At 41.5% G+C, this 15,554-nt stretch overlaps 1 protein-coding gene across 1 annotated transcript; it reads right to left on the bottom strand.

Moving 5' to 3' along the window:
- Window positions 1–10,567: 10,567 nt before the first annotated feature.
- On the bottom strand, window positions 10,568–13,018 carry LOC122894035 (disintegrin and metalloproteinase domain-containing protein 21-like). Its single transcript, XM_044231382.1, is given in 1 exon segment — window positions 10,568–13,018. A coding segment is annotated over 1 exon segment (2,451 nt).
- Window positions 13,019–15,554: the final 2,536 nt, after the last annotated feature.

The raw sequence follows: 15,554 nt of genomic DNA, 5'->3' as shown, positions 1-15,554 counted from the left end.
TTTCTGAAAATAAATAAATTGGGAAAAAAAAAAGGTGGTTATGGAGTATATTGTATTAAACCTTTGTTCTAATTGTCAATAGGTTTAGGAAATTAAAAGAATAAGAATCCTGAGAATGGATAAAAACAAAACAAAACAAAACAAAACAAAGAAGTTGTAGCTATAAAAAATACAGGTTTTAGGGTAATACCATGAGCTTAAACTATTGTTTTCTCCTGATGTTGGGCTTTTACTGTTTTCTGGGGACCCTGTGGTGGTTGTCCTTTTGTTCTTTTGCCTTATCTTAGGGAATAGAGGCCTGGCACACTGTTTTCAAGTCAGTCTTGCTTGTGTTGTGTTGTCCTGCCCCCTATCAAGGTGCTGGGCTCTGTGGAAAACAGTTTTTCAGGTTCTGTCTTCTGGAGGATTGTTTTATTTTTTTTTTGTTCTTTTTGTTTTGTTATGTTTTGATTTTGTTTTTGTTTTTGGTTTTGTTTTTTAATTTATTTTTTATCCACCATGACCAGGTGGGATTCCCCCTGGGCTACAAGGATGGTTCAACATTCGCAAATAAATCAATGTGATACAACAAATCAATAAAAGAGAGAAGAACAACATGGTCTTCTCAATCAATGCAGAAAAAGCATTTGACAAAATCCAGCATCCATTCCTGTTTAAAATGCTTCAAAGTATAGGGATAGAGGGAACACTCCTGAACTTCATAAAATCTACGAAAGACCCACAGCAAATATCATCCTCAATCGGAAAAAGCTTGCAGCCTTCCCATTGAGATCAGGAACATGACAAGGAAGCCCTCTTTCAACACTCTTGTTCAACATAGTATTAGAAGTCCTAAGAACAGCAATCAGACAACAAAGAGAAATAAAAGGTATCCAAATTGGCAATGACGAAGTCAAACTCTCTCTCTTCGCAGATGACATGATTCTTTATATGGAAAACCCAAAAGACTCCACCCCAAAACTACTAGAACTCATACAGCAATTCAGCAACGTGGCAGGATACAAAGTCAATGTGCAGAAATCAGTGGCTTTCTTATACACTAACAATGAAAATACAGAAAGAGAAATTAGAGAATCTATTCCATTTACTCTAGCACCAAGTACCACAAGATATCTGGGAATAAACCAAACCAAAGAGGTAAAGGATCTGTATTCGAGGAACTACAGAACACTCATGAAAGAAATTGAAGAAGACACAAAAAGATGGCAGACCATTCCATGCTCTTAGATCGGAAGAATAAACATTGTTAAAATGTCTATACTGCCTAGAGCAATCTCTACTTTTTTTTTTCAATTTATTTATTTTCAGAAAAACAGTATTCATTATTTTTTCACCACACCCAGTGCTCCATGCAAGCTGTGCCCTCTATAATACCCACCACCTGGTACCCCAACCTCCCACCCCCCCGCCACTTCAAACCCCTCAGACTGTTTTTCAGAGTCCATAGTCTCTCATGGTTCATCTCCCCTTCCAATTTACCCAAAAGCACATACCCTCCCCAATGTCCATAACCTTCCCCCCTTCTCCCAACCCCCCTCCCCCCAGCAACCCACAGTTTGTTTCGTGAGATTAAGAGTCACTTATGGTTTGTCTCCCTCCCTATCCCATCTTGTTTCATGGATTCTTCTCCTACCCACTTAACCCCCCATGTTGCATCTCCACTCCCTCATATCAGGGAGATCATATGAAAGTTGTCTTTCTCCGCTCGACTTATTTCCCTAAGCATGATACGCTCTAGTTCCATCCATGTTGTCGCAAATGGCAAGATTTCGTTTCTTTTGATGGCTGCATAGTATTCCATTGTGTATATATACCACATCTTCTTGATCCATTCATCTGTTGATGGACATCTAGGTTCTTTCCATAGTTTGGCTATTGTGGACATTGCTGCTATAAACATTCGGGTGCACGTGCCCCTTTGGATCACTACGTTTGTATCTTTAGGGTAAATTCCCAGTAGTGCAATTGCTGGGTCATAGGGCAGTTCTATTTTCAACATTTTGAGGAATCTCCATGCTGTTTTCCAGAGCGGTTGCACCAGCTTGCATTCCCACCAACAGTGTTAGAGGGTTCCCCTTTCTCCGCATCCTCGCCAGCATCTGTCATTTCCTGACTTGTTGATTTTAGCCATTCTGACTGGTGTGAGGTGATATCTCATTGTGGTTTTGATTTGTATTTCCCTGATGCCGAGTGATATGGAGCACTTTTTCATGTGTCTGTTAGCCATCTGGATGTCTTCTTGGCAGAAACGTCTGTTCATGTCCTCTGCCCATTTCTTGATTGGATTATTTGTTCTTTGGGTGTTGAGTTTGTTAAGTTCTTTATAGATTTTGGACACTAGTCCTTTATCTGATATGTCGTTTGCAAATATCTTCTCCCATTCTGTCAGTTGTCTTTTGGTTTTGTTAACTGTTTCCTTTGCTGTGCAAAAGCTTTTGATTTTGATGAAATCCCAAAAGTTCATTTTTGCCCTTGCTTCCCTTGCCTTTGGCGATGTTCCTAGGAAGATGTTGCTGCGGCTGAGGTCGAAGAGGTTGCTGCCTGTGTTCTCCTCAAGGATTTTGATGGATTCCTTTCTCACATTGAGGTCCTTAATCCATTTTGAATCTATTTTTGTGTGTGGTGTAAGGAAATGGTCCAATTTCATTTTTCTGCACGTGGCTGTCCAATTTTCCCAACACTATTTATTGAAGAGGCTGTCTTTTTTCCATTGGACATTCTTTCCTGCTTTGTCAAAGATTAGTTGACCATAGAGTTGAGGGTCTATTTCTGGGCTCTCTATTCTGTTCCATTGGTCTATGTGTCTGTTTTTGTGCCAGCACCATGCTGTCTTGATGATGACAGCTTTGTAATAAAGCTTGAAGTCCGGAATTGTGATGCCACCAACTTTGGCTTTGTTTTTCAATATCCCTTTGGCTATTCGAGGTCTTTTCTGGTTCCATATAAATTTTAAAATTATTTGTTCCATTTCTTTGAAAAAGATGGATGGTACTTTGATAGGAATTGCATTAAATGTGTAGATTGCTTTAGGTAGCATAGACATTTTCACAATATTTATTCTTCCAATCCAGGAGCATGGAACATTTTTCCATTTCTTTGTGTCTTCCTCAATTTCTTTCATGAGTACTTTATAGTTTTCTGAGTATAGCTTCTGTGCCTCTTTGGTTAGGTTTATTCCTAGGTATCTTATGGTTTGGGGTGCAATTGTAAATGGGATTGACTCCTTAATTTCTCTTTCTTCTGTCTTGTTGTTGGTGTAGAGAAGTGCAACTGATTTCTGTGCATTGATCTTATATCCTGACACTTTACTGAATTCCTGTATAAGCTCTAGCAGTTTTGGAGTGGAGTCTTTTGGGTTTTCCACATAGAGTATCATATCATCTGCGAAGAGTGATAATTTGACTTCTTCTTTGCTGATTTGGATGCCTTTAATTTCCTTTTGTTGTCTGATTGCTGAGGCTAGGACTTCTAGTACTATGTTGAATAGCAGTGGTGATAATGGACATCCCTGCCGTGTTCCTGACCTTAGTGGAAAAGCTTTTAGTTTTTCTCCATTGAGAATGATATTTGCAGTGGGTTTTTCATAGATGGCTTTGATGATATTGAGGTATGTGCCCTCTATCCCTACACTTTGAAGGGTTTTGATCAGGAAGGGATGCTGTACTTTGTCAAATGCTTTTTCAGCATCTATTGAGAGTATCATGTGGTTCTTGTTCTTTCTTTTATTGATGTGTTGTATCACATTGACTGATTTGCGGATGTTGAACCAACCTTGCAGCCCTGGAATAAATCCCACTTGGTCGTGGTGAATAATCCTTTTAATGTACTGTTGAATCCTATTGGCTAGTATTTTGGTGAGAATTTTTGTATCTGTGTTCATCAAGGATATTGGTCTATAGCTCTCTTTTTTGATGGGATCCTTGTCTGGTTTTGGGATCAAAGTGATGCTGGCCTCATAAAATGAGTTTGGGAGTTTTCCTTCCATTTCTATTTTTTGGAACAGTTTCAGGAGAATAGGAATTAGTTCCTCTTTAAATGTTTGGTAGAATTCCCCCGGGAAGCCATCTGGCCCTGGGCTTTTGTTTGTTTGGAGATTTTTAATGACTGTTTCAATCTCCTTACTGGTTATGGGTCTGTTCAGGCTTTCTATTTCTTCCTGGTTCAATTTTGGTAGTTTATATGTTTCTAGGAATGCATCCATTTCTTCCAGATTGTCAAATTTGTTGGCGTAGAGTTGCTCATAGTATGTTCTTATAATAGTTTGTATTTCTTTGGTGTTAGTTGTGATCTCTCCTCTTTCATTCATGATTTTATTTATTTGGGTCCTTTCTCTTTTCTTTTTGATAAGTCTGGCCAAGGGTTTATCAATTTTATTAATTCTTTCAAAGAACCAGCTCCTAGTTTGGTTGATTTGTTCTATTGTTTTTTTGGTTTCTATTTCATTGATTTCTGCTCTGATCTTTATGATTTCTCTTCTCCTGCTGGGCTTAGGGTTTCTTTCTTGTTCTTTCTCCAGCTCCTTTAGGTGTAGGGTTAGGTTGTGTACCTGAGACCTTTCTTGTTTCTTGAGAAAAGCTTGTACCGCTATATATTTTCCTCTCAGGACTGCCTTTGTTGTGTCCCACAGATTTTGAACCATTGTATTTTCATTATCATTTGTTTCCATGATTTTTTTCAATTCTTCTTTAATTTCCCGGTTGACCCATTCATTCTTTAGAAGGATGCTGTTTAGTCTCCATGTATTTGTGTTCTTTCCAAACTTCCTCTTGTGGTTGAGTTCTAGCTTCAGAGCATTGTGGTCTGAAAATATGCAGGGAATGATCCCAATCTTTTGATACCGGTTGAGTCCTGATTTAGGACCGAGGATGTGATCTATTCTGGAGAATGTTCCATGTGCACTAGAGAAGAATGTGTATTCTGTTGCTTTGGGATGAAATGTTCTGAATATATCTGTGATGTCCATCTCATCCAGTGTATCATTTAAGGCCTTTATTTCCCTGTTGATCTTTTGCTTGGATGATCTGTCCATTTCAGTGAGGGGAGTGTTAAAGTCCCCTACTATTATTGTATTATTGTTGATGTGTTTCTTTGATTTTGTTATTAATTGGTTTATATAGTTGGCTGCGCCCACGTTGGGGGCATAGATATTTAAAATTGTTAGATCTTCTTGTTGGACAGACCCTTTGAGTATGATATAGTGTCCGTCCTCATCTCTTATTATAGTCTTTGGCTTAAAATCTAATTGATCTGATATAAGGATTGCCACTCCTGCTTTTTTCTGATGTCCATTAGCATGGTAAATTCTTTTCCACCCCCTCACTTTAAGTCTGGAGGTGTCTTCGGGTTTAAAATGAGTTTCTTGGAGGCAACATATAGATGGGTTTTGTTTTTTTATCCATTCTGATACCCTGTGTCTTTTGATTGGGGCATTTAGCCCATTAACATTCAGGGTAACTATTGAGAGATATGATTTTAGTGCCATTGTATTGCCTGTAAGGTGACTGTTACTGTATATTGTCTCTGTTCCTTTCTGATCTACCACTTGTAGGCTCTCTCTTTGCTTAGAGGACCTCTTTCAGTATTTCCTGTAGTGCTGGTTTGGTGTTTGCAAATTCTTTCAGTTTTTGTTTGTCCTGGAAGCTTTTAATCTCTCCTTCTATTTTCAATGGTAGCCTAGCTGGATATAGTATTCTTGGCTGCATGTTTTTCTCGTTTAGTGCTCTGAAAATATCATGCCAGCTCTTTCTGGCCTGCCAGGTCTCTGTGGATAAGTCAGCTGCCAATCTAATACTTTTACCATTGTATGTTACAGACTTCTTTTCCCGGGCTGCTTTCAGGATTTTCTCTTTGTCACTAAGGCTTGTAAATTTTACTATTAGGTGACGGGGTGTGGGCCTACTCTTATTGATTTTGAGGGGTGTTCTCTGAACCTCCTGAATTTTGATACTCGTTCCCTTTGCCATATTGGGGAAATTCTCCCCAATAATTCTCTCCAGTATACCTTCTGCTCCCCTCTCTCTTTCTTCTTCTTCTGGAATCCCAATAATTCTAATGTTGTTTCGTCTTATGGTGTCACTTATCTCTCGAATTCTCCCCTCATGGTCCAGTAGCTGTTTGTCCCTCTTTTTCTCAGCTTCTTTATTCTCTGTCATTTGGTCTTCTATATCGCTAATTCTTTCTTCTGCCTCATTTATCCTAGAAGTGAGAGCCTCCATTTTTGATTGAACTTCATTAATAGCTTTTTTGATTTCAACTTGGTTAGATTTTAGTTCTTTTATTTCTCCAGAAAGGGCTTTTATATCTCTGGAGAGGGTTTCTCTAATATCTTCCATGCCTTTTTCAAGCCCGGCTATAACCTTGAGAATTGTCGTTTTGAACTCTAGATCTGACATATTACCAATGTCTGTATTGATTAGGTCCCTAGCCTTCAGTACTGCCTCTTGTTCTTTTTTTTGTTGTGAATTTTTCCGTCTTGTCATTTTGTCCAGCTAAGAGTATATGAAGGAGCAAGTAAAATACTAAAAGGGTGGCAACAATCCCAGGAAAATATGCTTTAACCAAATCAGAAGAGATCCCAAATCGTGAGGGGGGATTTCTCCCCCCTCACGATTGGGTGAGGGATCTCCTCTGATTGGGATCTCCTTTGATTGGGATCTCCCAATCTCTTCTGATTGGGATCTCTTCTGATTTGGGGATAAAAAGAGGTTCAAAAAGAAAGAAAGAAAAAAAGAATAAAAAAAAGAGATTGAATTAAAAATTCAATCAAGAATTTAAAAAAGAATTAAAAAAAAAAGATTGAAGAGATTAGGATCTCTTCTGATTTGGGGATAAAAAAAGGTTCAAAAAGAAAGAAAGAAAAAAAAAGAATTAAAAAAAAGAAAATGAATAAACAAAAGTATAAAAAAGAAAAATATATATATTAGATAATCTAGTTAAAAAACGTTAAAAGAGAAAAGGTTAAAAGTTATAAAAAATTTTAGCAGAAGAAGAGAAAAAAAATGAAAAAGAAAAAAATTAAATTAACTGCAAGACTGAAAAATCATAGGCAGAAAGCCATGAGTTCCGTGGTTTGTTTTCTCCTCCTCTGGAATTCTGCTGCTCTCTCCTTGGTATTGAAACTGCACTCCTTGGTAGGTGAACTTGGTCTTGCCTCGATTTATTGTTGATCTTCTGGGGGAGGGGCCTGGTGTAGTGATTCTCAAGTGTCTTTGCCCCAGGCGGAATTACACCGCCCTTACCAGGGGCCGGGCTGAGTGATCTGCTGGGCTTTGCTTTCAGGAGCTTTTGTTCCCTGAGCGCTTTCCATAGAGTTCCGGAGGACGGGAATACAAATGGCGGCCTCCTGGTCTCCGGCCCGGAGGAGCCGAGAGCCCGGGGCCCCGCTCCCCTGTGCGCCCTCAGCGAACAGCTCCCAGTAACTCGCGTCTGCCCAACCTCCGGCCGCGCTCCGAGCTCACCGAGCTTGCGACCGGTTCAAGGCAACTCCAAGCTGCGAGCTTACTGTCGGCTCTGTCTCTGCAGCCGGCTTTCCCGTTTCAATATCCGCAAGCTCTGCGACACTCAGACACCCCCGATCCTTCTGTGACCCCGCAGGACCTGAGGTCACGCCGACCCCGTGTGGGCTTCGCCCCGGTTTAGCCTCCAGAGCGATGTCCCTCAGCGGAGCAGACTTTTAAAAGTCCTGATTTTGTTCTCCGTTGCTCCGCCGCTTGCCGGGAGCCGGCCCCTCCCCCCGCGGTCTATCTTCCCGTCGCTTTGGATTCACTTCTCCGCCAGTCCTACCTTTCAGAAAGTGGTTGTTTTTCGGTTTCTAGAATTGCTGTTCTTCTTCTCCTCGATCTGCCGATGGATTTGCAGGTGTTTGCAGTCTTTAGATAAGCTCTCTAGCTGATCTCCTGCTAGCTGAGGTAGTCTCAGCCTGCTACTTCTCCGCCATCTTGACTCCCGCTTGCAATCTCTACTTTTAATGCCATTCTGATCAAAATTCCAGTGGTATTTTTCAAAGAGCTGGAGCAAATAATCCAAAAATTTGTATGGTATCAGAAGAAACTCCAAATTGCTAAGGAAATTTTGATAAACAAAAAATAAAGCTGGCGGCATCACGTTACCTGATTTCAAGTTTTACTACAAAGCTGTGATCACCAGGAGAGCATAGTACTGGCATAAAAACAGACACATAGACCAGTGGAACAGAGTAGAGAGCCCAGATATGGACCCTGATATCTATGGTCAAATAATCTTTGACAAAACAGGAAAAATATACAGTGGATAAAAGACAGTCTCTTCAATAAATGGTGCTGGGAAAACTGGACAGCTATATGTAGAAGAATGAAACTCGACCATTCTCTTACACCGTACACAAAGATAAACTCAAAATGGGTAAAAGACCTCAACATGCGACAGGAATCCATCACAATCCTTGAGGAGAATATAGGCAGTAACCTCTTAGATATCAGCCACAGTAAATTCTTTCCAGATATGTCTCCAAAGGCGAAGGAAACAAAATTGAAGATGAACTTTTACGACTTCCTCAGCATCAAAATCTTCTGCACAGCAAAGGAAACAGTAAAAACAAACAAAGAGGCAATCCACAGAATGGGAGAAGATATTTGGAAATGACAGTACAGACAAAAGGTTGATATGCACGATCTATAAAGAACTCCTCAAACTCAACACACACAAAAGAGACAATCATATTAAAATAAAATGGGCAGAAGATGTGAACAGACACTTCTGCAATGAAGACATAGAAATGGCTATCAGACACATGAAAAAATGTTCATCATCACTAGCCATCAGGGAGGTTCAAATTAAAACCACTTTGAGGTTCCACCTTACACCAGTTAGAATGGCCACATTTGGCAAGACAGGAAACAACATGTGTTGGAGAGGATGTAAAGAAAGGGGAAACCTCTTACACTGTTGGTGAGAAGCAAGTTGGTGCAGCCACTTTGGAGAACAGTGTGGAGATTCCTCAAGATATTAAAAATAGAGCTTCCCTATGACCCTGCAATTGCACTCCTGGGTATTTACCCCTAAGATACAGATGTAGTGAAATGAAGGGCCATCTGTACCCCAATGTTTATAGCAGCAATGGCCACGGTTGCCAAACTGTGAAAGGAACCAAGATTCCCTTCAACGGATGAATGGATAAGGTATATGTGGTCCATAAACACTATGGAGTATGCTGCCTCCATCAGAAAGGATGAATATCCAACTTTTGTAGCAACATGGTCGGGACTGGAAGAGATCCTGCTGAGTGAAATAAGTCAAGCAGAGAGAGTCAATTATCATATGGTTTTACTTATTTGTGGAGCATAACAAATAGTATGGAGGACAAGGGGTGTTAGAGAGGAGAAGGGAGTTGTGAGGAATTGGAAGGGGAGGGGAACCATGAAAGACTATGGCCTCTGAAAAACAATTTGAATGTTTTGAATGGGTGGGATGTGGGAGATTGGGGGAACCAGGTGGTGGATATTAGAGAGTGCACGGATTGCATGGAGCACTGGGTGTGGTGCAAAAAACAATGAATACTGTTATGCTGAAAAAAAATAAATTTTTTTAAAAAGTGTGATGCCTCCATCAGAAAGGATGAATACCCAACTTTTGTAGCAATATGGATGGGACTGGAAGAGATTATGCTGAGTGAAATAAGACAAGCAGAGAGAGCCAATTATCATATGGTTTCACTTATTTGTGGAGCATAACAAATAGCATGGAGGACAAGGGGTGTTAGAGAGGAGAAGGGAATTTGGGTAAATTGGAAGGGGAGGTGAACCATGAGAGACTATGGACTCTGAAAAAAAATCTGAGGGGTTTGAAGTGGCGGGGGTAGGAGGTTGGGGTACCAGGTGGTGGGTATTATAGAGGGCACGGCTTGCATGGAACACTGGATGTGGTGAAAAAATAATGAATAATGTTTTTCTGAAAATAAATAAATTGAAAAAAAAGAAAGTAAAAAAAAAAAAGTGTGATGTGGGGCAGTGTACTTGGGACTCTATGTCCCATGCCCAGGCAGCAACCCAGAACAAGTTGATTTTCTTACGACACATGCTTAGCTACTGTCACTGCTCAGCTCCCTAGAGTGCAGACTAAGAGAGAAGTGAAGGATGATCTTCCTAGTATGCTCTCTGGATGCCAGAGTCATCAATGAGATCTTCTACCTATTTTTATGATTGATTTCATGGGATGCAATATTCAGGATCATGTTCTCAGTCTTACATATTCAGGAACATATTCTCCAGGGTGTGATAGCTTGTATTGGGTAGGCTCACACACCAGACACACTCCCCTACTTTCCAAAGGCCCCCCAGTGTGTGGGACAGACCGTATGTGTGGGGAATAGCCCTCCATTGCTCTGAACTCTCCTTGGGACTGCAGAAGGAGAGATTACCTAGATAATGAGAAAACCCTCAGTGCTCAAGAGCATTGCTTCAGAGAAATGTCATGAATTTTCTCCTGCAGAAGCCTGTGACAACTTCCCTTAATTCTTCACCACAAGACCTCAGCTCAAGTCCCAGCTGCTGACTCAGTTACCCGGACAGTGTCTTGGGATCAGTGTGGGCTCCTACAGTCTTATAAAAATATAAAGAAGCCAGAACATGTGCTTTTCACAGTTTATTTCAGAATGCTGGTCACAGACAGTGTGATAGTCGGGTGACATGTGTTGGTAACACTCTGTCTTTTGCAGATCCCTGGAAATGTGGATGTCAGCTTTGCAACTTCCTTACTGTAGAGTTTCATTCATGTTCCTGTGGGTTTCCTCCTGTTGTTTGGGGGTCTGGAGTCTAAGTCCAGGATTGGCTTCATCAGCTTTCTCTTCCTTAACTCTAACTGTCCTGATTGTTTTTACATTTGTGGCGACACCAAACAGGAACACAGCTATTAAGGCATAAATGCGACCAAAGACCACTCTCAGATATATCAGAGATTCAGCATTTTGCCTGACTGACCGCATTTTACGTGGAGGGGGTCCACTGTCTGTGCTCCCCCCAGCACCTCTGTCAATGCAGTGTGGAGGATCCCAGCCTATGTGACAATGACAGTTCTTGTTATTGTTGCAAATCCCCCTGTGACTGCATTTCTCAGGTAAACAGTCATAATTCAGCTGAGCTGCACTGCCATTGCAGTAGGTATTGCTACAGATCTTTCCAGGACCACAGGGTGTACCTGGTCTCACATGACCAACATCATTTGTTCCTGTGGAGCGATGTGAGTCCAGCCCAAAACACCAGAATCCTGAGATTAGAGACTGATGGAATCCCACATGTTCTTGCAAGCGGGGGAGGTGTGTGACATTGCCACACTGCAGCCTTCCACAATAAATGTCTTCATGGGCACAGGGAGTACTCTTCATTTGTTCAGCTACTCTCCTGCAGTGTCCATATCTATCTCCTCTTCTATTTATGTCATAGCAGGGTTTTTCACCTTTCACAGCATTTTTACCAAAGATTTCTTGGCAGTGCACAGTGGGGTCAGTGCAATTTCCAAGATAGCAGTAGCCCACTTCGGTGCATGGGGTTCCATCTTGCATATAGAAATCATCAGGACATGCCAAGGACTTCCCACGGCAGTACTCGGGAAGATCACATATATTTTGGATTGGTCTGCAGAGTGTTCCAGGAGGGGAATAGGTGCAGTTTGTACAGCACCTGCCTATATTGCATTTGCTGCCACTGGTGAATGAACAAGCATTTGTACAGCAGGGGTTGTTGTAACACTGTTTGAAGGAGCCACAGTCACACTCCTCTCCTTGATCCACTATGTGATTTCCACAACGACTGTGGGTTAGGCTTTTATTGAAATACTCATTTTGGGTTCTGTACATGCACTCAAGTACACCACCACCCACTATGTGCTGAATGTGTGTATAGGAACAGTTACTGAAGGAATCTGTCAGACCAGGTGGTATGTACATAATGCAAGTGGACCTTCTCTGGCAAAAACAGTATAAATCGTCATAGTACATACCAGCACTTCTTCCCACCTTTTGTGTTGCTATGATAGACAAAAATAAATACGGTCTGCCAAAGTAACCAATCATGATGAGATTTCGAGAACGGCATATGCCATATGCAACAGGCTCATAATTATGATCCTGTGGCCCCTCTTTTATCAACATTATGGATGAATGTGGTTGAAGACTTGGAAACACATGCTTCTCATAATGCCAAAAATATGGATTTTTTGTCACATCATAATTACCCATGGAAGCTGGATCTTGCTGATCATAAATGATCATGGATGAAATATAAAAAGCTACATCAATACCTTGAAAAAATGTGTCAACTAAACTAAATACCCTTACGAGGAATTGGGCACATTTTGACACGTTGTTGAACACAGTATACATTGAGTTGGAACTGAGAGCAAGTGCTTTGATATTTCCATGATGGGATGAATACATCTTACTAGAGATCCTGGGGACAACACTGGCATTTGCTTGAGAGAATAGGGGATCCCTAACCTCCTGATGTCCCAGTTTATAGGTAAGTCCCACTGCTTTGGTGTCTGCCACTATCTGAGAAACAATGTGTTCAAACCTTTGGGAATTGCTGAGGGGTTTGATTTCATAGGCGAGGTCATCCAACTTGATGATACCTTCAAGACCCCCATAGCATGTGTCCATGGTGATCATGGAAAGAGGAATCTCCTCCAGGTAGCCGAGGTAGTAACAGTCTGGAGGGATGAAGGGATAGTCCATCTGCAAGGCTCCTTGGTCGTCCTGAGTCATCATCAGCATTTGTCTGGACCAAAACAGTTTCTTGCGCCGCATGTGGATAATGTGCCTTTTGCCCCCAAATCGCAGGCTGTAGGACAGCCAGCCTGGCATCCGAACGTCTTTGCCATGGTGCATCTCCTTCCTGGGAATGACCACCTCAGAGGACATGTAGCGCCATGACGGACGGCCTTGAGAACACTGGACAGGAGCCAGCCCTGCCCAGACAGCAAGCAGTAAGAAGAACGTCCTCATCATGACCTTGTCCTCTGCCAGCCCCAGGGCCCTGCTCAGGAACATCTGTCAGTGAGAATGGATCAAGGGAAGATCCTCAGTGAGGGCCAGGTCTAGAGCATCTGACAGAACAGAGGACTGCTTCAGGATACCAGCACCCCACACCTGGAGGCCACCTGTGGGAATGAGGTCACAGTCACAGGGTGTGGCAGTGGGTGGGCCTGCACAACTGTTCAGCTGTGTGGATGTGTGGGAGTTGGGTGCTCACATAGACATGGGAAATGTGTTAGACTTGGGCTTCTCCAGATTCAACACATTCAATCTTTCCTCCAGATACTTGAATACATGATATACAGTAATAATGCAATAAACTCCTTTACTGTTTCCATCTCCTGTGGTATTTCTGGGCCCACTTTCTGTTGATTACCCCCCATAATTCACTATAGATATCACCGTTCCTACTCCCTTGACATGCAGATGTGGACATTGCAAATTTTACGTTAAAGACATTGATGAAAATGGCTTTGCGGTGTTACTTGTCTTATCCTGGTTTACCATTTATTGACAAGTCATTTGAACCTTTTGGTTTTTATTTTGAAGTTTCCTTTGAGCTAACTGAGTAATATATTCCCCAGTACTCCGTGTAATGATAGATGAGTTACAAGTTTGTATGTTATTTTTTTTTTCTCACAACAGTGAAAATAGAATGTACTGGTGACCACATGTGAGACCCAAGGGTTGTTCACACTAATCCTCTATTTTGGCTCTTTCCTGGACTTTGGCAGCATGTGTGGATCCTTTCTCATCCAGAGACACAGAGGGGGTGAGGTTACTTTTGTAGTTGGCATCATACAGCTCGGGTGTGAATAAGAAATGTTGCCAACCATTGCACTCCCTTTTTTTTTTTTTTTTTTTTTTGCTGCTATTTTTTTCCCAATTTATTTATTTTCAGAAAAACAGTATTCATTATTTTTTCACCACACCCAGTGCTCCATGCAAGCTGTGCCCTCTATAATACCCACCACCTGGTACCCCAACCTCCCACCCCCCCGCCACTTCAAACCCCTCAGACTGTTTTTCAGAGTCCATAGTCTCTCATGGTTCACCTCCCCTTCCAATTTACCCAAATTCCCTACTACTCTCTAACGCCCCTTGTCCTCCATGCTATTGGTTATGCTCCACAAATGAGTGAAACCATATGATAATTGACTCTCTCTGCTTGACTGATTTCACTCAGCATAATCTCTTCCAGTCCCGTCCATGTTGCTACAAAAGTTGGATATTCGTCCTTTCTGATGGAGGCATAATACTCCATAGTGTATATGGACCACATCTTCCTTATCCATTCATCCGTTGAAGGGCATCTTGGTTCTTTCCATAGTTTGGCGACTGTGGCCATTGCTGCTATAAACATTGGGGTACAGATGGCCCTTCTTTTCACGACATCTGTATCTTTGGGGTAAATACCCAGGAGTGCAATTGCAGGGTCGTAGGGAAGCTCTATTTTTAATTTCTTGAGGAATCTCCACACTGTTCTCCAAAGAGGCTGCACCAACTTGCATTCCCACCAACAGTGTAAGAGGGTTCCCCTTTCTCCACATCCTCTCCAACACATGTTGTTTCCTGTTTTGTTAATTTTGGCCATTCTAACTGGTGTAAGGTGATATCTCAATGTGGTTTTAATTTGAATCTCCCTGAGGGCTAATGATGATGAGCATTTTTTCATGTGTCTGATAGCCATTTGTATTTCTTGATTGGAGAAGTGTCTGTTCATATCTTCTGCCCATTTTTTGATGTGTTTGTCTGTTTCGTGTGGGTTGAGTTTGAGGAGTTCATTATAGATCCTGGATATCAACCTTTTGTCTGTACTGTCATTTGCAAATATCTTCTCCCATTCCGTGGGTTGCCTCTTTGTTTTTTTGACTGTTTCCTTTGCTGTGCAGAAGCTTTTGATTTTGATGAAGTCCCAGAAGTTTATTTTCGCTTTTGTTTCCTTTGCCTTTGGAGACGTATCTTGAAAGAAGTTGCTGTGGCCGATATCGAAGAGATTACTGCACTCCCTTTTTTAATCAAGTATTAAAAACCCCCTTTAAAATCTCCTGTTTCAGGCAGAAATTTCAGCGTTGGCTTTTGAAAAAGAGTGTGCCTTCTGCCAATGTGGCTAGCCTCCTGAATAAAATTCACATCCCTTTCCAGTCAAAACTCATCTCTTTAATATTGGCCTTTCCAACAATGGGCAGCTTAATTTGAATTCAGAGAGAGGAATGACAGTTTCCAGGGGTTAGTGGGAGGGCCAATGGTGAGTTGCCAATATCTCAGAGGTATGATTTTCTGTTATGCTAGATAACTAAGTTCTAGATATGTCCTCCAAAACCCTGCACCTGCAAAAGAACAATACTGTGCTACACAATTAAAATTTTTTTCAATTTATTTATTTTCAGAAAAACAGTATTCATTATTTTTTCACCACACTCAGTGCTCCATGCAATCCGTGCCCTCTATAATACCCACCACATGGTATCCCAACCTCCCACACCCCCCCGCCACTTCAAACCCCTCAGATTGTTTTTCAGAGTCCATAGTCTCTCATGGTTCACCTCCC

This window comes from Neovison vison, chromosome 13, assembly GCF_020171115.1.
Source record: "Neovison vison isolate M4711 chromosome 13, ASM_NN_V1, whole genome shotgun sequence".
Lineage (NCBI taxonomy): Eukaryota > Metazoa > Chordata > Mammalia > Carnivora > Mustelidae > Neogale > Neogale vison.
This window is presented reverse-complemented; position numbering and strand designations above follow the sequence as displayed.